General features: G+C 47.8%; 1 protein-coding gene across 1 annotated transcript in view; it reads right to left on the reverse strand.

Moving 5' to 3' along the window:
- LOC121283785 (B-cell CLL/lymphoma 9 protein-like) overlaps positions 1-24,769 on the reverse strand; it is a 366,978-nt gene that overhangs the window by 19,975 nt on the left and 322,234 nt on the right. The window contains 1 exon segment of the mRNA XM_041198498.1: positions 1,482-1,491. Within this exon segment, the coding sequence (XP_041054432.1) occupies positions 1,482-1,491 (10 nt within the window).

Here is a 24,769-nt window from a genome sequence, read left to right on the forward strand (position 1 = left end):
CAACCCAAACTGCATCTACATCCTGGTTTCCTGAATTTAGCTTATCCCTCTCTCAAGTGCTAAAACCATACTTAATTAACAGAGCCACCCCTCCACCTTCTCCTAGCTTCCTGGCATCCTGAATGTAACCTTCAATATTTATGTCCAAATATATGTCATCCTGCAGCCATCTCTCTATAACAGCTATTAAATTATATTTATTTATTTCAATTTGGGCTATCAGTTCATTTCTTTTGTTTCAAATGCTACTCGCATTCAGATAGAGAGCCTTTAGTTTTTTTGTTCCTTTTATTATTTTTGTAATGTCTAGCCTTAGCTGATGATTTATTCTTAGATTAGTTATCTCTGTCCCTTCCCGTTATGGTGCATTTATCATTTTCCATATTAGTACCTGTTTCTCTTGCTTTGTCTCTACTCTTTGGTTTACCACATCTTCCAAAATTTGCTCCATTGCCCCCACTATTTAGTTTAAAACCCTCTCCACTTTGCTAGTTATGCAGCTCGCTAGAACACCAGCCCCAGTACAGTTCAAACGTAGATCGTTCCAAAACTACCACCTCCACTTTCCGCAGTAGTGATGCTGGTGCCCCATGGGCCAAAGCTTACTTCTCCCACACTAGTCTTTGAACCATGCATTCATTTCTGTAATCTTATTTCCCCTATGACAATTTGCACGTGATTCAGATAATGATCCAGAGATTAATTACTTTTGGAGGTTCTGCTTATTATTTTGGTGCCAAGTTCCTCATATTGATTAAGCAGAGCCTCCTTTTCATCCTGCCTATATCGTTGGTACCAACATGGAACATGACACTGGATGCTCCCCCATTGTAAGTTCCTCTCTAGCCCTAAGCAAATGTCCTAAACCTTAAGAGCCAGGCAGGCAACACAGCCACCTGGACTCTCTTTCCTGCAAAGAACAGTGTCAATCACCCTCATTGTGCTGTCCCCAACTACTATTACATTTCTTTTGGCTCCCCCAACTTGAATGGCTTCCTATACCAGATGGCTTCCTATACCAGAATGCCACGGTCATACGAACATGTGAATATATGAATTAGGAGCAGGAGTAGGCCACTTGGCCCCTCAAACCTGCTCTGCCATTCAAGAAGATCATGGATGATCTGAATGTAACCTCAACCTCACATTCCTGCCGACCGCCAATAAACTTTCACCCCCTTGTTAATCAAGAATCTATCTAGTTCTGCCTTAAAAATATTCAAAGACTCTGCTTCCAACACATTTTGAGGAAGTGTGTTCCAAAGACTCAGAATCCTCTGAAAGAAAAAATTTCTCCTCATCTGTCTTAAATATTTTTAAACAGTGGCCCGTTTCTAGATTCTCCCACAAGAGGACACATCTTCTCTATTTCCACCCTGTTAAAACACCTCAGGATCTTAAAGGTTTCAATTAAGTTGCCTCTCACTCTAAACTCCCATGGATACAAGCCTAACCTGTCCAGCCTTTCCTCATAAGGCAACCAACCCATTCCTGGCATTAGTCTAGTAAATCTCTGAACTGCTTTTAACACATTTATATCTTTCATTAAATAAGGAGACCAGTACTGCCTCCAAATGCTCTGTATAACTGAAGCATAACCTCCCTACTTTTACATTCAATTCCCCTCACAATAAACAATGACATTCTATTAGCTTTCTAATTACCTGCTGTACCTGCATACGAGCCTTATGAGATTCATGCACTAGGGCACCCAGGTCCCTCTGAATCTGAGCTCTGCAATCTCTCACCACTTAGATAATGAGCTTCTTTTTTATTTGTCCTGCCAAAATGAACAATTTCATATTTGCCCACTCACTTAACCTATGTTGCTTTGTAGCCTCCTTGCATCCTCTTCACAATTTACCTTCCTACCTATCTTTGTGGCATCAGCAAATTTAGCAACCATTCCTTTGGTCCCTGCATCCAAGTCAGTTATATAAATTGTAAAAAGTTGAGGCGTCTGTAGCACACCACTCATCACATCCTGCCAACCAGAAAAGGCCCATTTATGCCAACTTTCTGCTTCTTGTTAGCTAGCCAATCTTATATCCATGCCAATAGGTTATCCCCTGCACCATGAGCTTTTATTTTCTGTAATAACCTTTGATGTGGCACTTTATCAAATGACTTATGGAAATCTAAGTACAGTACATCCACCGGTTCTCTTTTATCCATAGAACTTGTGACTCCTTCAGAGAACTCCAAGGTATTCGTTAAACATGATTTCCCTTTTACAAAACCATGTTGACTCTGCCTTGGATTTTACCAAGTGCCCTGCCATAACATCTTTAATAATAGCTTCTAACATTTTCCCTATGACAGATGTTAGGTTAACTGGCCTATAGTTTCCTGGGCCTGAATTTTACCCTTGGAGGGTGCACATGATCCCGTCCTGACTATTCGGGAAACGGGCCGCTGACCATGATTGGCTCCCGACCGTGATTTCACGCATGCTGGCAAATTAACAGGCCAGCCAGCATGAAACGCACGCTGAAAAGCTCAGCAGTGCCGGGGTGGAGGTGGGCGATAGTGTCACCGTGGGAGCGGGCTAGTGCTGCAAGAGAGCTCCCTGTAGGCAGACAGCTGCCTCAGAGCTGCAGGCCTTCAAATGATCAAATAAGTGTTTAAAAAGTTGCAAAAAATGTCCATGCATCACAATCAAGCACCTGAACATATACCTCATAAAAGTGCGCCCACAGATATTTATTTTTATTTCATAAAGGAGATTTCATCCTGCCCTCGAATGAGGTTTGATGAAAAGGTAAGGGCTGTCTAGCTGATTCGCCCAACTGCCAACCATAAGGTTGGATGGGCAATGAAAAATCAGAGACCATTGCACTGTTACTGGGCTGAATTGCCCTCTTAGTCAGTATACACTTCCAGACTTTTGCGCGTGCCTACCAAGCAAACTATCACATGAGAATGCAATGATGTCAGAGCAGTTGACCGATGTCATCTTGAGCGATTTTATGCCCAATTGGGTCAGGCATGCCTGCCCATAGGATGCAAAATTCTGCCCCTGCTTTCTGTCTCTCCCTTTTTGAACAATTATTTTTGCTATTTTCCAATCTAACAGAAAATTCCCTGAACCTAGGGAATTTTGGAAAATTAAAACCAGTGCATCAACTTTCTCACAAGCCACTTCTTTCAAGGCCTTAGAGTGAAGTCAATCCAGGTCTGGGGAGTTGTCAGTCTGCAGCCTCAGCAATTTGGTCAATACCACTTCCCTGGTGATTGCAATTTTCCCCAAGTCCTCCATCCCTTCCATTTCCTGATTTACAGCTATTTCCAGGATGTTACTTGTGCCCTCACTATTGAAGGCCAAAGCAAAATACCAGTTTAATTCATCCACCATCTCCCTACTTCCATTATCGGTTCCTCAGGCGCACTCGCTATAGAACCAGTGCTCACTTTGTCAACTCTTTTCTTATTTAAATATCTATAGAAACTCTTACCACCAATCTTTAATTCCTAGCTAGCTTCCTCTCTAATTTTCCCCTATTAATATTTTTGTCATCCTTTGCTGTTCTCTATATTCTTTCTAACCCTCTGATCTGCCACACCTCTCTGCATAATTATAAACTTTTTCTTTAAGTTTGACACTGTCTTTAACTTTTTTAGTTAACCACGTATGGTGGACACTCCCCTTGGAATTTCTCTTTCTCATTGGAATGTATTTATTCTATGTATTCTGAAATATCCCTTGAAATGTCTGCCACTGAACTTCTATTGACATATCCCTTAACCTCATTTACCAGTTCACTCTGCTTTCATGCCCTCATTTAAGTTTAAAGCACTAATTTCTCCCTCCAAATAAATGTAAATTTCAATCATATTTGATTGCTGCTACCTAGGAGGTTGCCAATTAACCCTACCTCATTGCTCAATACCAGGTCCAGTGTAGCCTGCTCTCTAGATGGCTCCAGAACATGCTGTATTAAGAAACTATCCTGAAAACATTCTATGAACTCTTCATCTATGCTACTTTTGCCCATCTGACTATGTAGATTAAAATCCCCCATGATCAATGCTGTATCTTTCTGTCAAGATCCCATTATCTCTTCCTTTATACTCTGTCCTGTTAGTTACAATTAGGGGCCCTGTACACAACTCCCACAAGTGACTTATTGCCTTTATCATTCCTCATCTCAACCTTAACTGCTTCTACTTCCTGGTTTCTTGAACTTAGGTTCTCTCTCTCTTATGTGCTAATACCATCAAGAATTAACAGAGCGACCCCTCCATCTTTTTCCTAACTTCCTGTTCTTCCTAAATGTCACACACCCTTCAATATTCAGGTCCCAATCTATGTCATCCTGTAGTCATGTCTCTGTAATGGCTATCAGATTGTACCTATTTATTTCTAGTTGCACTACTGTTCATCTGTTTTGCTCTGAATGCTACGTGCTTCTAGATACAGAGCCTTTTGTTTTGTCCTTTTATTATTTTCATAATGTCTAGCCATATCTGCTGATTAACTCTTAGACTTATACTATGTCCCTTCCAGTCACAGTCTGTTTATCATTTCCCATATTCATACTTGTCTCTCTTGCCTTGTCTCTACTCTTTGGTTTCCCAAATTTCCAAACTCTTCCCAAATTTAATTCCTTGCCTCCACTGTTCAATTTAAAACCCCAGCACAGTTCAGGTGTAGACTGTCCCAACCGTACAGATCCCACTTTCCACAATACTGGCACCAGTGCCACACAAATCGGAACACACTTCTCCCACACCAATCTTTGAGCCACGCATTCTTTCTCTAACCTTATTTATCCCATGCCAATTTTCATGTGGCTCAGGTAATAACCCAGAAATTATTACCTTCAAGGCTCTGCATCTTAATTTGGTGCATAGCTCATCATATTAACTATGCAGAGCCTCCTTCCTCACCCTGCCTATGTCGCTGGTATCTACATGGATCATGACCACTGGATCCTCACCCTCCCACTGGAAGTTCCTCTCTAGCCCTGAGCAGATATTCCAAAGTCTGGCACCAGGCATGCAACAAAGCTATATGGGCTCTCACTCTTTGCTACATAGAACAGTGTCAATCCCTATTTCTATTCCGTCCCCTAACTACTACTACATTCTTTTTTGGTCCCCACTTGGATGGCTTCTACGGTGCCACGGTCAGTTTGCTCATCCACCCTGCAGCCCCACTCTGATCCAAACAAGTGGAGAGAACTTCTAACCTGTTGGACAATTGCAGAGGCTCACACTCCCGCTCTCTGGGTCTCCTTACCTACCTCATTCGCAGTCACATCCCCCTGTCCCTGGCCACTGACCAAAACAGAATACCCTATCATAAGTGGTATGATTGCCTCCTAGTATAAAGCATCCTGGTAACTTTCCCCCTCCCTGATTGTTGCAGAGTTTGCAGCTCAGCCTCGATCTTAATGACTCTGAGCCAAAGTTCATCAAGCCACAAACACTGCAGACATGTTTGCCCTGAATCACAATGTTATCCAGGAGATCCCACATACTGCAGTCTTGACACATCACCTGTACTGCCATCCTTAATGTGTCTTAAATAATTACTTAATTATATTAATCAATTATTTATGTTGCTTTCGTATATATTTTATTAACTTTACCACCAAATTTTGTACTATTTTAAACCTTAGGGATAGAATAGAACTTACCCACTTCCCAGGTATACACCAAACAACTAGCTCCTTTCCCTATAGTAGAGCAAGAACCAATTTCTATGGGGTTAGAAAGAGCCAACAAACAACTCCTTACTACCCTCAACAAACTCCAAGTCTTCACTTAGTCAGCTGAACTCCATAACCCTAAATTTATAGTAAACTGAGCTGAGGCTACAGTAACCAGATTCAGCTGGTTAGCTAATTAATTACTCAGCCCCTTCAGATGAGTTTGCCCTGTCAAGCAAGCAAGGAAGAACTTAGCCTGCTTACATTGTTTCATAGTTTGCCATTGTGAGATTTGAACTGTTGATAATCTTTTAATTGAAACCAATTAAACCAAATCAACAAAATTGAGATAAATCAGGCACAGCCCCTAATTCAGGTCAGCTGTAAAACCAAGGACACAATTTAAAGGAACCTTACAAACTTTAAATCAAAATGTGATTAAAGGGGTCAACAAAACACCCCAGTCCCCGTGGTGCCTACCGAGCACGGAAGGCCTCGAGGGTGTCAGCAGACACCGCGTGCTCCCTCTCCAGGGACATCCGGCAGTGAACGTAGCCGCGGAAGAGGGACAAACAATCGGGCAGGACTCCCCCGTCGAACGCCCGCTGCCTGGACCTGTTAATGGCCAACTTGGCCAGGCCCAGGAGCAGGTTCACGAGGAGGTCCTCCTCCTTCCCGACCCCCTTCCGCACCGGGTGCCCATAGATCAGGAGTGTGGGGCTGAAGTGCAAACAAAACATCAATAAAAGGTTTTTCAAATAACTAAAAAGGGAGTGCAACCTACAACACCCTATATATGCATGGTCCACAGACTCCACAAGACGGCAAAAAGGGCATGTGTCCTGAGAGTCCGGGAACCTATGCATCCTCTTATTATAGGGGACTGCTGCATGCAACACCCTCCAACCCAGGTCCCCGATAGAAAGGGGGAGGACACCTCCATAGAGGGCCTCTCATCAGGGGCCTCCGCCACCGAACGGCAACAAGGCACGCCAGGGCGTGTCCGGGCGGCGGACAAGGGCGAGAAAATGGAAGGTGTGCAGCAGCAGTCCGTACAAAAAGCCCCTCTTTGCCGTGCCAAAAGGCACAGAGGGCATGTCCCCGAGGCGGCTCATATTGCGGGGCACCAGCACCCGAGGGAGGGTTCGGGGCTTGGGGCCAATGTGGAATTCTGTCCGAACAGGGGAACATTCAGACGGAAGACCACCGCGCACCTGGGCCACCTCAAGACCCAAAATAACGTCGGGTCCGAGCACGACCGTTCTCAGGTCTTGGATGGCATCGGCTGCGACCTGGACACTCACAGATGCGCGACGCGCCAACTCCTGCAGGAGCATCCAGCCCAGTCATCCGCCACCCAGCACGTCCCCGATCCTGGTCACCCCTGCGGCCACAGCCCTCCTCTCCACCAACCACTGAAAAGGACGGAGGGGCGGATTCCTGAGCAGCGGCTCTCTGACGATAGCCGCTACTCCTGACGGGGGAGAGCTGCGTCGCGAGGTGACCACTTTCCAGACTTTGATCAGGTCCTGGTAAAAGACGGGCAACGCCTGCAAGGAGCCACCGAGGCCCATCTGTTCTATTAACAGGAGCTGCACGTCATAATTCAGGCTGTGCACCTGACGGAAGAAATACGTCGTCAGGGCACACCATCTAGGAGGAGGCTCGACGTAAAAGGTATCGCTGCAGGGTCTGAAGGCGGAAAGTCGCCACCTGTGTGCGTAGGCACACTAGCGCCTGACCACCTACCCTAAGCAGGAGACTCAGAACCTCAGCAGCGACCCAGAAGACTTTTGTCCCAGAAGATGTCGACTAACAATTTCTGGATTCTTGTGACAAAGTCCGGGGGAGGGGTCAAAGTGACCAGTCGATACCACAACATGGCGGCAATCGACTGGTTTATGACCAGAACTCGACCCCAGTAAGATAGCACTCGGAGCAGTCCTGTCCAGCGCCACAGGCGAGCGGTGACTTTCGTCTCCAGTTCCTGCCAGTTTGCCGGCCAGGATTCCTCAGCGGAGCAGAGATGGACCCCCAGGTACAGGAGGCTGGTCCTGCTCCAGGTGAAAGGCCTGAGCTCCTCGGGTAGGGGATCCATTTGCCACTGACCGACCAGGAGTCCAGAACATTTACCCCAGTTGATCCTGGCAGAAGAAGCGGCAGAGTAGACCTCCTGGCACTCACGCATCCTCCGCAGGTCAGCCGGGTCACTAAACATAAGGAGCACGTCATCGGCGTAAGCCGAAAGGACCACCCCGATGCCTGGCCCGCGCAGAACCAATCCCGACAACCTCCTCCGCAAGAGGCGCAGGAAAGGTTCCACGCAAATAGAATGCAACTGGCCAGACAGGGGGCAGCCCTGACGTACCCCTCTCCCAAAGCGAAGGGGCGCCGTCAGGGACCCGTTAACCTTCATTAGACACTCCGCGGCGGTGTACAGAAGTCGGATCCGGGCGACAAAATGCGTCCCGAACCCGAACGCTCGCAGAATTCCAAGTAAGTATCCGTGATCCACCCTGTCGAACGCCTTCTCCTGATCGAGAGACAGGAAGGCGCTCGACAGACCAGCCCTCTGGGAATGGTGGATGATGTCCCGGACCAGATGGATGTTATCATAAATGGTTCGGTCCGGGACGGTGTAGGACTGGTCAGGGTGGATCATGTGGTCCAGCACGGTGCCGAGCCGAGAAGACATGGCTCGGGCGAAGATTTTGTAGTCCGTGCTGAGGAGGGAGACCGGGCGCCAGTTTTTAAGAAGGCGGAGATCCCCCTTCTTCGGCAGCAGGGCAATCACGGCCCTGCGCCACGAAAGGGGCATCTCCCCGGTAGCAATGCTCTCCCCCAGGACCCCCACGAAGTCGCTCCCCAAGACGTCCCAGAACGCCCTGAGGAACTCCACGGTCAGCCCGTCTAGTCCCGGGGTTTTGCCCCTCGAAAGACCGTCGAGTGTGCCGGTCAGCTCCCTCAGACTTATAGGGGAGTCGAGCTTTCCGGCGCACTCCGGGCCGACCTGTGGCAGGTCCCCCCACAAAACTCTGCAAGCTTCCTCACTGGACAGATCCGGAGAGAACAGGGCAGTGTAGTAATCTCGGGCGATGGCCCTGATGCCCTCCGGGTCCGAGACAAGGGATCCGTCGTCGGCCAGCAGCGTAAGGAGCTGCTGAAGGACCCTGTGCCTTTTTTCCAGCGAGTAGAAGAAGGGGGAGCAGCGGTCCATCTCCTTAAGGAACCAGATCCGCGACCTCACGACTGCGCCCCGAGACCCGATCAGTTGCAGGTCCCGCAGCGCGCCCTTCTTCTCATCGTACACCGACCACAGGGCCGGGTCCGCGTCGGGCTGATGGAGACGTGCCTCCAGTTCGAGCACCTCCTTCTCCAACTCCTCGACCCTGGATTTGCGTCTCTTTGTCGACCCCTTCGCGTACTCTTGACAGAAAACTCGGACGTGAGTCTTGCCCACGTCCCACCATAGCCTCAAGGAGGGGAAGCCTCCCCGCTTCCTTCTCCAGCCGGCCCAGAAACGATGGAACGAGTCTAGGAACCGCTGGTCTTCCAACAACAGGTTATTAAAATGCCAGTACGCGGACCCCGGCCGAGCGCAGAACGAAGTGAGCTCCGCCCACACCAGACGGTGGTCCGTGCACGGAACCTGCTGTATAGAAGCAGCCGGAACGCAGGACACGTACGCCTTCAAAACGTAAAGGCGGTCGAGTCTGGACGCTCCGACTCCAGTTGACACAAAGATGAACACGCTGGAGTCAGGATGGAGATTTCGCCAGACGTCCACCAAGTCAAAGGACCTGACCAGGTCACGCAACTTACTCACACCTCGCGTGCAGTGCTGGGTACCGTGACGGTCTCAGACCCCGAGGGTGCAATTGAAATCCCCCCCGAGGACGACGCACTCGCCAGCGTTGATGGAGCCGAGATGAGTGGACACTTCTTCAAAGAAGCTCACTTGCTGCTGCGTGCCCAGGGGAGCATACACATTCACAAAGTGAAGCACCGCCCCTCCCAGATGCACAGTCAGGTGCAGCAACCGGCCAGGCACCGGCTCCTTGACCCCCAAGATCTCCGGCTGAAAATGCGGGGCCAACAAAATAGCCACCCCGCCTGAATTGGAGGCTAGGTGACTCATGTAGACCCCCCCTCGCCACTCCAGGAGCCACGTGGCTTTGTCTCCCGGAACGGTATGGGTTTCTTGCAGGAAGCACAACGCATACTTCCTGTCCCTGAGGACCGAGAACTTCTGGAACCTGTGCTGTGCGCCCCTGCTGCCGCGGATGTTGAGCCTGGCTATAGTTGTCTTCATTGTCAAAGGTACATCAAACCTTCACCATAAGTAATTAAAAAAGAAGAGGACTTTTTAGTCCTTCCTCTCCTTCAGGAGCCCAGCGAGAAACGTTTGGACCCTCCGCCGCGCGTTCCTATCCAACTCGGGAGACTTGAGAGCCTCGCGAGTGGACCAAAACACCAGCGGAAAAGAATGCCACCGGTCCAAGGCCAACTGAACCCTATCTCGGCGACCGTGATGACTCGCCAAAAAGTCCCGGAGTTCCCTTGGGGGAATGAGGGGGGAGTCAGTGGAGGGCACCAGGGGATCCACCGCCTCGCTTGAGAGTGACTCTGCATAATCCCCATCGCTCACCACCGACACCCCGTCCTCCTCCAGGTCGTCGCCTCCAGCTTCCAACCCCTCCCCCGCATTGAGTACGGGGGCTGGCTCGGAGCTGCCAGTTGGCTCCACCTGTACCTCAGTCCCACCCCCAGGATCAAGGTCAGAGGGGTCCTCTCTGGTCTCCTCTGAACTTTTTGGGCCAGAGGGCAGCGGCAGTTCTGATGCCCGCTCTCCTCCCGGCACCGGGTCATCCGGGGAGCTCAGGACAAGCTCCTGACCTAAGACTAGAACGCCCGGTGCTAAGGTTTGGGAGGGAGCGGGAAGGCCCTCCTTTTCGCCACCACCAAATGACCCATTTTTATCTTTTAAATGAAGGAAACTGCAGTCCCCCGACGAGCCTGAAGGTACCTCGGGGGTATTGAGTGTACTGGAGCCGGGCACCACCTCAAGGGAGGTGCCCTCAGTGACCCCCGTGGGGCCCTGTTCAGAGGACTGCAGCAGATTGGTAGGGGGAACAGTGGTGGGGGTAGGGGTTTCGGGTTCCCCCGAAGGGCAGGGCAAGGTTTTACTCAGCGGGGACGCCACCACCTCTTCATCAGGGGAATGGACACACCCAACTTCCTCAGTTAGGGCGTCGCCCACTTCCTCCTCCGAAGGGTGACGTCTCTTCCGGGTCAGGCTGGAGGCTAGGGAGACCTCCATTTCTGAGGCCCCCTCCTCCTTGTCCAGCCCTCCCAGACATTCCACCCTCTGGGGTTTGGGTTCGTGCTTCTCCGGCTTGGGGTCCCGCGTCTCATCCCCGCCGGCCCCGGGAGCACGTACGGGAACGACGCCAGGGCCGGATGTTGTTACTTCCCCCGAGCTGGTTTTTCCATGTGTTTGGGTGTTTGAGGGGCCACCTCCAAATTTCAGGTCTTCCTCCGTGCCTTCTTACGGTGCGGGGGCTCTCCCCCTGCCTCACCGGCAGCCGCTGCCGGGGTTGCTTCCCTTTGCAGGGAAGAAGATGTAACTCTTTCGAGTACAAACCCGTTTCTATCTGTTTCAGATGAAGTTACATTGTTTCATAGTTTGCCATTATGAGATTTGAACTGTTGATACTCTTTTGAGTAAACCTGTTTCCATCTGTTTCAGATGAAGTTACATTGTTTCATAGTTTGCCATTGTGAGATTTGAACTGTTGATCTTGGGGTTACAAACCCAGTATCATAACCACTTGGCTATTTAAGCCAAGCCACTTAGCCTGCTTACACACAGTACCTTCCAGTTACTGCTAATTACAGACTAGATTAGATCTTAAGGGCAAAATTTTAAAACAAAATTAACACTTAAAACTCCCCTTTCACTAAACTCCAAGTCTTCATTCAGTTATTCAGCTGCACTCCATATTCTCAATGACTCAGAGCTGAACCTCCTCAAGCAGTTAACTTACAAGAACTTACAGCAGAAGTGTTTGCCCTGGATCACACTGGCATCCAGGAGCTACCATATGCTGCATCCATAACACATCACTTAAGTGTTTTAATTAAGCACGTAATTATTTTATTAATTTTTAAATTTTATTTTATGTATTCTATGTATCTTACCACAAATTTCTGTACCATTTTAAACCTTAGAAATAGAATAAACTTTAACCACTCACCTTATTTTTAATCAGTAACCCTTAGTCCTAGATTCACCCACAAGAGGAAACATCCTGGCCATTTCCAGCCTGTCAAGATCCCTCAAGATCTTAAAGGTTTCAATTAAGTAATCTCTTACTCTTCTAAATTCCAGTGGATACAATCCTAACTTGTCCAGCCTTTCCTCATAAGACAACCCATCCATTCCTGGTATTAGTCTAATAAACCTTCTAATGCATTTACATCTTTTATTAAATAAAGAGACCAGTACTGTACACAATACTCCAGATGTGGCCTCACCAATGCCCTGTACAACTGAAGCATAATCTACTTTTTTAATCAATTCCCCTCACAAAAAATGATAACAATCTATTAGCTTTCCTAATAACTTGCTGTACCTGCATATTAACCTTTTGTGATTCGTGCACTAGGACACCCAGATTCCACTGAAGCTCAGAGCTCTGCAATCTTTGAACATTTAGATAATAAGCTTCTTTTTTAGTCTTCCCGCCAAAATGATGGAGCTCACATTTTCCCACATTATACTCCATTTGCCAGATCATTGCCCACTCATTTAACCTATCTATGTCACTTTATAGCCTCCTTACATTCTCTTCACAATTTACTTTCCTACCTATCTTTGTGTTGTCAGCAAAATTAGCAACCATTCCTTCGGCCCCTTCATCCAAATCAGTTGTATGAATAGTAAAAATTTGAGGCCCCAGCACTGAACCCTGTGGCACACCAATCATCACATCCTGCCAACCAGAAAAAGACCCATTTATGCCAACTCTCTGCTTCCTGTTTGCTGGCCAATATGTTACCTCCTAACCATGAGCTTATATTTTCTGCAATAACCTTTGCTGTGGCACTTTGTCAAACACCTTCTGGAAATCTAAATGCAGCACATCTACTGGCTCCCCTTTATCCAGAGCACATGTGGCTTTTTCAAAGCACTCAAATAAATTGGTTAAAGGTGATTTCCCTTTTACAAAACCACGTTGACTCTGTCTGATTGGCTTGAATTTTTCCAAGTGCCTTGTTATAACATCTTTAATAATAGCTTCTAACAGTTATTCCATGACAGATCTTAGACTAAGTTGCCTGTCTTCTGTCTCCCTCCCTTTTTGAATAAATATAAATTTAAATATATTTGCTATTTTCCAATCCAATGGAACCTTCCCTGAATCTAGGGAATTTTGGAAAATTAAAACCAGTGCATTAACCATCTCAAGAGCCACTTCTTTCAAGACGTTAGGGTGAAGTCCATCTGGACCTGGAGAGTTGTCAGGCCGCAGCCTCAGCAATTTTGCTTAATGCCACTTCCCTGGTGATTGTAATTTCGCTCGAGTTCCTTCCTCCCTTCCATTTCCTGATTTACATCTATTTCCAGGATGTCACTTGTGTCCTCTATAGTGAAGACTGAAGCAAAATACTTGTTTAATTCATCCGCCATCTCCCTACTTTCAATGATTAATTCCCCAGGCGCACTCTCTATAGGACTAATTCTCACATTGTTAACTCTATATTTATTTAAGTATCTATAGAAACTCTTACTATCTGTCTTTATATTATTGGCTAGCTTTCTCACATACTCTAATTTTTCCCTCCTTATTAATATTTTTGTCGTTCATTGCTGTTCTTTGTATTCTTTCCGATCTTCTGACCTGTCTGCGTAATTATATGCTTTTTATTTAAGTTTGATACTGTCTAACTTTTTTAAGTTAGTCATGGATGGTGGACACCCCCCTTGGAATTTCTCTTTCTCATTGGAATTTCTCTTTCTTATTGGAATGTATATATTGTGTATTTTGAAATATTCTTTGAAATGTCTGCCACTGGACTTCTATTGACATATCCCTTAACATCATTTGCCAGTTCACTTTAGTTAGCTCTGCTTTCAAGCCCTTATAAATGCTTTTATTTAAGTTTAAAATACTAGTCTTGGACACATTCATTTCTCCCTCCAAATGAATGTAAAATTCAATTATATTATGATTGCTGCTACCTAGGGGTGCCTTTATTAGGAAGTTATCAATTAACCCTATCTCATTGCTCAAAACCAGATCGAGAATAGCCTGCTCTCTGGTTGGCTCCAGAAGATGCTGTACAAAGAAACTACCCTGAGAACATTCTATGAACTCCTCATCTATGCTACCTTTGCCCATTTTATTTTTCCAGTCTATATGTAGATTAAAATCCCCCATGATCGTTGCTATACCTTTCTGGCAAGTTCCCATTATCTCTTCTTTATACTCTGTCCTGGTGTCTAGTTACAATTAGAGGGCCTGTACACCACTCCCACTAGTGACTTCTTGCCTTTATCATTCCTCATCTCAAACATCACTAATGTGCTAATATCATCATTAACAGAGCCACCTCTCCATCTTTAATTTCCTGTCCTTCCTAAATGTCACATACCCTTCAATATTCAGGTTGCAATCTATATCATCAAGTAGCCATGTCCCTGTAATGGCTATCAGGTTATGCTTATTTATTTGAATGCTCTTGATGTTACTGGTTGTAAAGGTCTTTCTGTGCACTGGAATGACACTAGGGAACAGAAAGAATGTGGCTGTGTCCTGTTGCCTGCACCTTACTCCTCCTGGAATGTTGTAATTATAAGTGTGACACTGGCACGTCTTCCACATCATGCTTCTTTGATGGCATCCTTATGTGGAAACTTACCCTCACCTCCCTCTTCAGATTCCTGCCTTTCCTGCTTTTCATAGATTGAGGAGCTCTCAGCCTCCTCCATAGCTCCCTCGGCAATGGATCCTCCCTTTGAAGGGTCAGGTTGTGAAGGATGCAACACGCCACGACTATATGGTAGACCCTCGATGGAGAGTACTGCAGAGCTCTACCTCAACGGTCCAAACATTGGAAGTGCATCTTTAGGATGCCAATGATCTGCTTGATGATGGATCATGCCGAGCTATATGCCAGTTGTATCTCTCCTCCAAGACAGTCTGAGGACGCGCATGGGTATCATGAGCCATCGTTTGAGGGGTATTCCCATATACCCAAGCAGCCCTTTGAATATGTGAGGCACCTAGAGGTGAAGTAGGATATAAGAGTCATGGGAACTCCCAGATTACCTGGCATAAACGTGCATAATGTGCTTCTGATGATCACGCACAAGTTGGACATTCAGCGAGTGGAACACTTTCCTGTTAATGAACATCTGGGGCTGCTGCCATGGAGCCCTCAAAGTGACATGTGAGCATTAATTGCACCCTGCACTCTAGGGAAGGCTAAGATAGCTGCAAACTTCAGATATCTAGCAGTCAGTGTGGACTTCACATAATGATGAGCCTCACTGTAGAGGACATCTGTTACCTCCTTGATACATTTATGTGCTGAGGACTGTGAGATGCTGCATAGGTTCCCTGTGAATCCCTGGGAACATCCTCAGGCAAAAAAATTGTGTGCGGTGGTGCCCTTCAGGAGCACTGGCTGGGGAAGTCCTCCCAGTTCATGGGGCATTCAATCCTTCCGCAGAATGTGACAGGTATGATCCACCATATCTCTTGACAAGCACAGATGTGCACAGCATTGTCTGTTACTCATCTCCAGATAGGAAAGTCTTCTTCAGTGGATGCTTGGTCATGCGAGTCACCTCCATGGGATGGGCCTAACCTCCTCATCCTCTGGGTCTTCCTGGGACTTCCCTGGACCATAGGCCTCAAGCTGTGCTTCTACTTGAAGCTGGGCTAGGTGGCACCAGGCCCTTCTCCCCTTCCTCAATCGGATCGCTGCCAATAACAAGGCACCATTGAGTGTAGGTTCCATTACTCAATCCTCCTTCTCCCTGTGGATTGATAGATCCAACAGATTACTGAACATTGGGCAAAGATAATTGACATCTCACTCGCAAACAGAAAGCCAATGTCATGGCCCAGAGCCGTATCGGCGCTACTAGCCTTTCACTGAGATAAAAGCAAAATACTGTGGATACTGGAAATCTGAAATAAAAACAGAAAAGGCTGGAAAAACTCAGCAGGTCTGACAGCATCTGTGAAGAGAGAAACAGAGTTAATGTTTCAATTTTGAGACTCCAAGCAGTTTGAAGACTAAGAGGGCCCTGAAAGACACCCTTAGTCCAGCCCTGGGCTCCTCCCACACTGTCTCAGACTCCTCCCATGCAGATTCTTTTGTAGTTTTGCTTTCAAACTGCGTGACAACTTTGGGATTTCAAGATGTGATGCATTTTTATTTTGAGACCAGCTTCAAACGTCCCCCTGTCAGTGTTCAGGTCTCTTCAATCATCCTGGAGCCCTGGATGTACAGATGTACAGATAGTGCTCTCTCCTGTTATTCTTCAGCCTCCCCTAGTAAGCCTGTATCCCATTGTAATTGTAGTGGGCATTCTAGCCCTCCCCCCAGAACCCAGCAGTCGTCACCATTCCCCGTGTGGACTTCACCCCTTCCAATCTACCTCCAGGAGAGCTTCAACTACACTGGGTGGTAGTGAGAAGTGACTGAGAAGCATTCTGGTAGAAGTCACCGCAACACAGAGGGGGATCGAGGAAAAGGACCCTTGCACTCAACAGGAGGAAGAGCATCCAACAGAAGGCGGTAGTGAGAAGTGACTGAGAAGCATTCTGGGAGAAGTCAGCACAGTCACCGCCACTCGGAAGGGGATTGAGGAGGACCCACTGTAAAAGAACAGAATAGCCCCAAACATTACATCGCTGTAGTGTTTTCATCCCTCCCTACTCCTCAAACCAAAAAAGAAGAGAGAGAGTACCTTCAGGAATGCACCAGACCTGTGAGGGACACTCTTCTGAAAGTGAATTTTAAAAATAGCAGCTGATTGGTGAGTAAATCCTGGTGAGTTTTATTTCTCAATCTATTAAATTAATTCATTGCTTAATACTGAGATAGGAGCTAAAAAAAAAACATAGAGTAGTACTGTACAAGTATAATTAGTCAAGAAACAAGGTTCCTAGCCAACATAAATAAAGCTCTGAGCTAGCATATTTTTAAGGGAGTAACCAGCTTAATCGAGAGGGACATCTTGGCAGGAGAACTCAGATCTGTGATATGCTCCTCCTGCAGGATGTGGGAAATGAGTGACGCTTCCCTGTTGACCATATGTGTAGAAGGTGTCTCCATCTGCAGCTTCTAGCTAACCGGATTTCAATGCTGGAGCTGTGGGTGGACTCATTGTGGAACATCTGTGATGCTAAGTAAGTCATGGATAGAACTTTTAGTGAGGTGGTCACACCATAGGTAAAGATTACACAGGCAGAAAGGGAATGGGTGACCATCAGGAACAGTAAAAGACTCAGAAAGGTAGTGCAGGAGTCCCCTATGGTCATCCCCCTCTCCAACAGATATACCGCTTTGGATACTGTTGGAGGGGATGGCCTCTCAGGGGAAAGCAGCAACAGCCAAGTTCACAGCACCGTGGGTGGCTCTGTTGCTCAGAGGGCGGGAGGAAAACAAGTGGCAGGGCTATAATGATAGGGGATTCAATAGTTAGGGGCACAGACAGATGCTTCTGTGGCCGCAAATGTGAATCAAGGATGGTATGTTGCCTCCCTGTTGCTAGGGTCCAGAATGTCACGGAGCGGCTGCAGGACATTCTGGGGAGGGAAGGTAAACAGCCAGTGGTCGTGGTACACATCGGTACCAACGACACAGGTAAACTTACGAATGAGGACCTGCAAAATCAGTGCAGGAAGTTAGGAGATAAATTAAAATGCAGGACCTCAAATGTAGTAATCACAGGATTACTCCCAGTTCCACGTGCTAGCGAGAGCAGGAATAAGAGGATAGAGAGATGATGTAGCTGGAGAGATGATGTAGACGGGAGGGATTTAGATTCTTGAGGCATTAGGACCGGTTCTGGGTAAGGTGGGACCTGTACAAACCGGACGGGCTGCATCCACGCAGAGCTGGGACCAGTGTCCTTGCGAGGGCTTTTGCTAGTTTTATTGGGGAGTATTTAAACTAGTGACAGGGGGATGGGATCCCAGGAATAGGATCAGATAGGTCAGATTCAGATCAGAAAAATTGAGGTAGAACATTAGCTAGGGACGTTGTGATAGGATTGGAGTCACAGGAGAAGCAAAGTTTACAAAGTGTCCAGCAAGGGAAATTGATGGGGTTAAACTGTTTATGCTTCAATGCAAGGAGTATTACAAACAAGGTAGATGAGTTAAGGGCACAGGTAGACACATGGCAGAAGGATGTCATTGCTGTAACGGAGACCTGGCTAAAGGAAGGACAAAACTGGCAGCTTAAGACTATAGAGTCTTCAGATACGATCGAGTAGGAGATAAAAAAGGAGGCGGGGTAGAACTAATGGTTAAAGAATCAATTCCAGTTGTGGGAAGGGATGATATACTAAATGGGTCAACAAACGAGGCTTTATGGATTGAGCTTAGAAATAAAAAAGGGGCAGTCATACTACTGGGAGTATACTACAGACCCCAAAATAGTGAAAAGGAGATAGAAGAACAAATATGTCGGCAAATTTCTGCTTGTAAGAACAAGAGGGCAATAATAGTAGGAGACTTCAACTATCCTAATATCAACTGGGATTCAAACAATATAAGGGACACTGAGGGAGAAAAATTCATGAAGTGTCCAGGAAAATTTCTTCAACCAATTAGTGACAAACCCAACAAGAGAAGATGCAATTCTAGGCTTAGTCTTGGGGAATGAAGAAGGACAAGTGGGTGAAGTGACAGTTGGCGACCATATTGGGGACACTGTTCAGTTAGATTTAGCATTACCATGGAAAAGGACAGAGATAAGGCAGGAGTAAAAGTCTTGAACTGGGGGAAGGCAAATTTTGCAGAAATGAGAAGGGACAAAGCTGAGGTGGACTGCACCAGCACTGCTGGAGGATAAAACAGTAGAAAACCAGTGGGAAGCACTAAAAAGTGAGATCCTAATTGTACAAAGTAGACATGTCCCCTACAAAAGTAAGAGTGGTACTGCCAAATCTAGACTTCCCTGGTTGTCTAGAGGAATACAGGGGAAGATCAAACAGAAAAAGAAAGCGTATGATAGGCATAAAGAACTAAGCACTGCAGATAGCCTAGACGAATATAGGAAGTGCAGGGATGAAGTAAAAAAGGAAATAAAGGAATCAAAGAGAGGGCATGAGAAAAGATTAGCAAGTAAAGTTAAAGATAACCCAAAGATGTTTTACCAATACATTAATGCTAAAAGGTTAGTTAAGTAAAAAGTGGGACCTTTCAGTGACTAAGAATGGAAACTTGTGTGTAGATGCAGAGGCTGTGGGAAGGGTTTTGAATGAATATTTTGTCTCCGTGTTTACAAAGGAAAGGGAGGATGTAGATATAGTAGTCCAGGAGGAACACTGCGAGATATTGGACAGGATAGTCATAAAGAGAGAGGAAGTACTCGAAGGGTTTAAATCCTTGAAAGTTGATAAGTCACCAGGGCCAGATGGATTGTTTCTGAGGCTGCTGAAGGAAGTCAGGGAGGAGATAGCAGATGCTCTGAGGATGATTTTCCAATCTTCACTAGATACAGGGGAGGTACTGGAGGACTGGAGAAATGCAAACGTAGTTCCATTGTTTAAAAAGGGATCAAAGGAAATGCCAAACAATTATATGCCAGTTAGTCTTACATCGGTGGTGAACAAATTAGTAGAATCAAACCTGAGAGATAGCACTAACTGTCATGTGGAAAGGCATGGAGTAGTCAGGGATGGTCAGCATTGATTTGTTAAAGGAAGGTCTTGCCTCACAAATTTGACTTAATTCTTTGAGGAAGTGACAAGAAGGGTTGATGAAGGTAGTGCAATGGATGCCACATGGATTTTAGCAAGGCATTTGACAAGGTCCCACATGGCAGATTGGTCAGGAAAGTAAAAGCCCATGGGATTCAGGGTAATGTGGCAAACTGGCTTTGTAACAGGAAACAAAGGGTAATGGTCGATGGATGCCCTTGCAAATGGAAAGTTGTCTCAAGTGGTGTTCCACAGGGCTCGGTGTTGGGACCCTTGCTGTTTGTGTTATATATTAACAATTTGGACGTGAATGTTGGGGGGCACGATTGGGAAATTTGCAGATGACACAAAGATTGGCCGAGTAGTGGATAGTGCAGAGGATAGCCATAATCTCCAAAACGATGTAGATGGGTTGGTGGAGTGGGCGGTAAAGTGGCAGATTGATTTTAACATAGAGAAGTGTGAGGCCATACATTTAGGGAGGTCAAACAGTTACAGGGATTACATAATAAATGGGAATATACTAAGAGGGGTAGATGAAGTGAGAGATCTTGGCCTACAAGTGCACAGGTCCCTGAAGGCAGTAGTTCAAGCAGACAAGTTGTAAAGAAGGCATATGGAATGCTCTCCTTCATTGGCAGAAGTATAGAATATAAAAGTATGGATATAATGTTGGAATTGTATAAAACACTGGTGAGGCCACAACTGGAGTATTGTGTGCAGTTCTGGTCATCACATTACAGGAAGGACATAATAACTCTGGAGAGAGTGCAGAGGAGGTTTACAAGAATGTTACCAGGGTTAGAAAAGTGTAGCTATGAGGATAGATTGGATATGTTGGGGTTATTTTCCTTGGAACAAAGAAGGCTGAGAGGTGACTTGATTGAGGTACACAAAATTATGAGGGGAATAGATAGAGTGGACAGGATAAAATTGTTTCCCTTGGTGGAGAATTCTAGAACCAGGGGACATTCAAGATAAGTGGCAGAAGGTGTAGGGGGTACATGAGGAAGAACTTTTTTTACACAGAGGATATTGGGTGTCTGGAATTCGCTGCCCAAGTTGGTGGTAGAGGCAGAAACTCTAAACTCTTTTAAAAAGTTCCTGGATCTGCACCTTAAGTGCTGTAAGCTGCAGGTCTATGGGCTGGGTGCAGGAAGGTAGGATTAGAAAAGGAACCTGGGTGTCCTCGGGCTGGCATGGACAAGATGGGCTGAATGGCCTCCTTTTGTGCTGTAACTTTTCTATGGTTCTAAGTAGCCCCCACTTTATTACATTTTCCAGATTTACAGGCTGCAGATTCCTCCCCTAACCCTGACCATTGTACCACAGCCCATTACCAAGCCAGTCAAGCCCACGGCCATTGACGGTAAGAAGATGAACACGCCCTGCACAGCAAGCTGCGCCTTATCTCAGTTGAGCACACAGGCCCTGGAGCAGACTATGATGTGCATGCCATGCATAGCCCTGTAGCCTGGCCCGCAAATCCCCAGGACCTCCTTTTATCTTCACCCTGACTGTGAGGTCCACAAAGCCCTGAGACTGCCTTTAATCTCTCACCCTGACCTCTTGGCCCCGGACTAGGGAGTGTAGCTATCTTCCAATGATCTCTCCTGTTCCTTCTTTACTGATGACAACACAGTCTCCCTTCCCACACCCCACCATGAGTCATTGTGCAACCCATCCCTCATGTGCAAGCTTTTCGCCTCCCCCACTTCATTGCATCTCTCTGCAACCTATCTCCCTTATGCCACATTAACACAACAGCTTCCTCCTCTATATTCTGGAGTTTGCATTCACCCTCCCCCCTCCATTTATACAGTTTAGTTCCCATCCACTTCACTCTGTGTCCATGTTCTAGTGTTCCATGTCAGTGTCCAGATTCCCGACCCTCGGTCTCCCCTCTGCCTGCCATTGTCACATTCCCCTCCAACCCCACCATAGCCCATTGTCCCCACATCTCCGTAATCCTTCCCATCATTACCCCTACCCCAGTGGCAATGCTGGTCTCTGTCTCACAGTTCGACCCTGCCTGAGCTTGGCAAATAAAACCCTCCCCAGGTACAGGGGAACCAGTGGGCAGACCTACCCCACACCCCCATAGATGTAACGTCTCACTGACATTGGTGAGAACCCAGAGCAGTGCTATCGCAGGTGCGCTTTGAAAGTTACACTCACCTCAAAGTTACGAGCAAAGTGAGGGCTGACATCTGCATAGCACTCATTTCCAAATATGATTTAGACCAATCTAATTTCCCTCTGAAAAAATTAGGATGGGGAACATGATTCCGGCGAGTGTGGTTTTAAAGAGCATTCATGACATGATCGTTTATGCAATTGGTGCTGCTGCCATGGATCAGCGGGAAAGCTGACTCACCATTAAAGTGGTGAGGGAAAAATTCCAAACCGATTTTCCACAAGCAGATGTGCAATTTTTAGCCTCTCTCTGCATTTTCTGCTCCTGCTCGTCACAAAATCCACCACAAATGGGACTGGAAAATTCTGTCCATAGAATCTCATATTGGAGGAATAATTGTGGAAATCAGCACCTCTGAGCTTCTAGTGATTAAAATTAATGATCAGCAAATCACGAATATCACAAACCAGTTGTGCTAACTTCTGCTGCTGAGACTGTACTGGAAGAAGTTGGGGGTGGCGCCAATCCCGCTCGGCCTGAAGGATGCCAGCCTTCATCACATGTACTCCTCCCAGCGCCAGGTTTTTGTATGCCTGGCCCAGGAGGAGTGCATCAAGGGGGGCTTTGATGTCACCTTTGATGGGACCACTTACCACCTTTTTTGGTTGACGGATGGCATGTGGTGCCATGCCTGCGAGAAGGTGGGGCATGTGTGGAAGGACTGCCCCACCTCCAAGACCACCAATACTATCCTGGTGGCTGTAGCTGGCACTGCTCCTCCTCCCCCCACCACACTCCACCTTCCTCCCCGCAAGGGGAGGTGCTGCCAGCAGCCACTGCTATCTCGGCTGCCAGTAAGGTGGGGGGAGGGGAGGGGGTGGTGGTGTGGAGAGAGCCCCCACACCGTAAGAAGGAGCAGACAAAGTCCCGCCACCTGGAGGCGGCCCCCAGGCCCCCCAATCCCGCCCTGATCTCTAGATCCCTGAAGACACTGGCTCGGGGGGACAAAAATCACCCGGCCCCGTCGTTGTGAACGTGTTCGCTCTTGGGCCTGTGTGCGCCTCAGCGCCATGTGCCAGGCCCAAGGTTATCCCCGCATGGGTTCCCAGCTCCAGCGGTGGTGGAGTGCACGACCCCAAGCCGGTTGATTTTCCCAAACACCAGAGGGCAGAGCACCTGAAAGGGCTGGACAAGGCGGCGGGAGCCTCGCAGATGGAGGTCTCCCCAGTCTACCCTGGAAGATACGCCACCCCTCGGAGGGGGAGAACCTTGTGACTCGTGAGGTCAGATGTGTCCCATTCCCCAGTGACATGTTGGTGGCGTCTCCGCCCCCTAAGTCCTTGCTCTGCACTCTGGAGGGAGCCCAAACACCCATTCCCTTGCTGCAGTCCCCTGAGCAGGGCCTCTTGGGGGTTCAGTGAGGGTATCAACCTTGCTGTGGTGTCCCATCCGACCCACGGTGTACCCTTGAGATTCTATCTGGCCTGCCAAGGGACTGCAGCAGTCCCTTCATGGCCCCGGCCACTGCGTCATCGGGCAGCGGTGGTGAGGGAGGCCTCCCAACTCCCTCCCAATCTTCAGCGCTGGGCGCCTCCATTCTAGGTTCAGAGCTTTTTCCAGACTCTCCAGGTGACCCGGTGCCTGGCGAGGGGGGGATGGGGGGGGGTGGTGGGTAACAGGGATCTGACCCACCACCGCCCTCTGACCCCAATCCCCAAGAGAAGAGCAGAGAGGACACCTCGGCCCTTGACCATGGGCGTGGGATCGAGGTGGAGGTGGAGCCAACTGGCAGCTCCGAACCAGCCCCCGTACTCAATGCGGGGGAGGGATTGGATTGCCTGGAGAAGGATGGAGTTTCAGTGGTGAGCATCAGGCATGACTCAGAGACGTTGTCAGGTGAGGTGGTGGATCCTCTGGTGCCCCCAACTGATTCTCCCCTCATCCCTTTACAGGAGCTCCAAAGTTCTTTAGTGAGTAATCATGATCGCCAAGATAGGGTCCAGTCGGCCCTGGACCAGTGGCATTCTTTTCCTCGTGTTCTGGTTCACCCGCAAGGCCCACAAGGCCTCTGGGCTGGACTGGAATGCTAAGAGGCAGGAGCACATATTTCTTGCCGGGCTCCTGAAGGAGAGGAAGGATTAAAATAGTCCTCTCCTTCTTACACTTCGCATTAGGTGACGATAGCACATATTTCTGACAATGAAGACTACTAATAGCCAGCCTCAACATCAACAGCAGCAGGGACATACAGCATAGGTTCCAGAACTTCTCGGTCCTCAGAGACAAGAAGTATGCAGTGTGCTTCCTGCAGGAAACCCATACCATTCTGGGAGACAAAGCTACGTGGCTCCTGGAGTGGCAAGGGGGGGTCCACATGAGTCACCTAGCCTCCAGTTCTGGTGGGGTGGCTATCTTGTTGGCCCCACATTTTCAGCCGGAGATATTGGGGATCAAGGAGCTGGTGCCAGGCCAGTTGCTGCACCTTACTGTGCACCTGGGGGGTGTGGCACTTCACTTTGTGAATGTGTACGCTCCCCTGGGCGTGCAGCAGCAAGCGAGCTTCTTTGAGAAAGTGTCCACTCATCTCGGCTCCATCGACGTGGGCGAGTGCATCTTCCTTGGAGGGGATTTGAACTGTACCCTCGATCACATTGCCTAGCACTGTTCATGAGTTGTGAGTAAGTTGCTGGAACTGATCGGTTCCTTTGACTTGGTGGACGTCTGGCGACATCTCCATCCTGACTCCAGCGTTTTCACTTCTGTGTCACCTGGAGTTGGAGTCCAGTCTCGGCCGCCTTTATGTTTCCAAGGTGTTCGTGGCCCTTGGTTTCTGAGCAGCAGGTGCTGTGACGGACCACCATCTGGTGTATGGGGAGCTCGCTCTGTTCTGTTCGGATGGGATCGTGTATTGGCATTTTTACAATCTGCTGCTGGAGGACGAGCGGTTCCTGGACTCGTTCCGCCATTTCTGGGCCGGCTGGAGAAGGAAACGTGGAGGCTTCCCCTCCTTGAGGCTATGGTGGGACG

Source organism: Carcharodon carcharias, chromosome 11 (assembly GCF_017639515.1).
Source record: "Carcharodon carcharias isolate sCarCar2 chromosome 11, sCarCar2.pri, whole genome shotgun sequence".
In the NCBI taxonomy this organism is placed as follows: Eukaryota; Metazoa; Chordata; class Chondrichthyes; order Lamniformes; family Lamnidae; genus Carcharodon; species Carcharodon carcharias.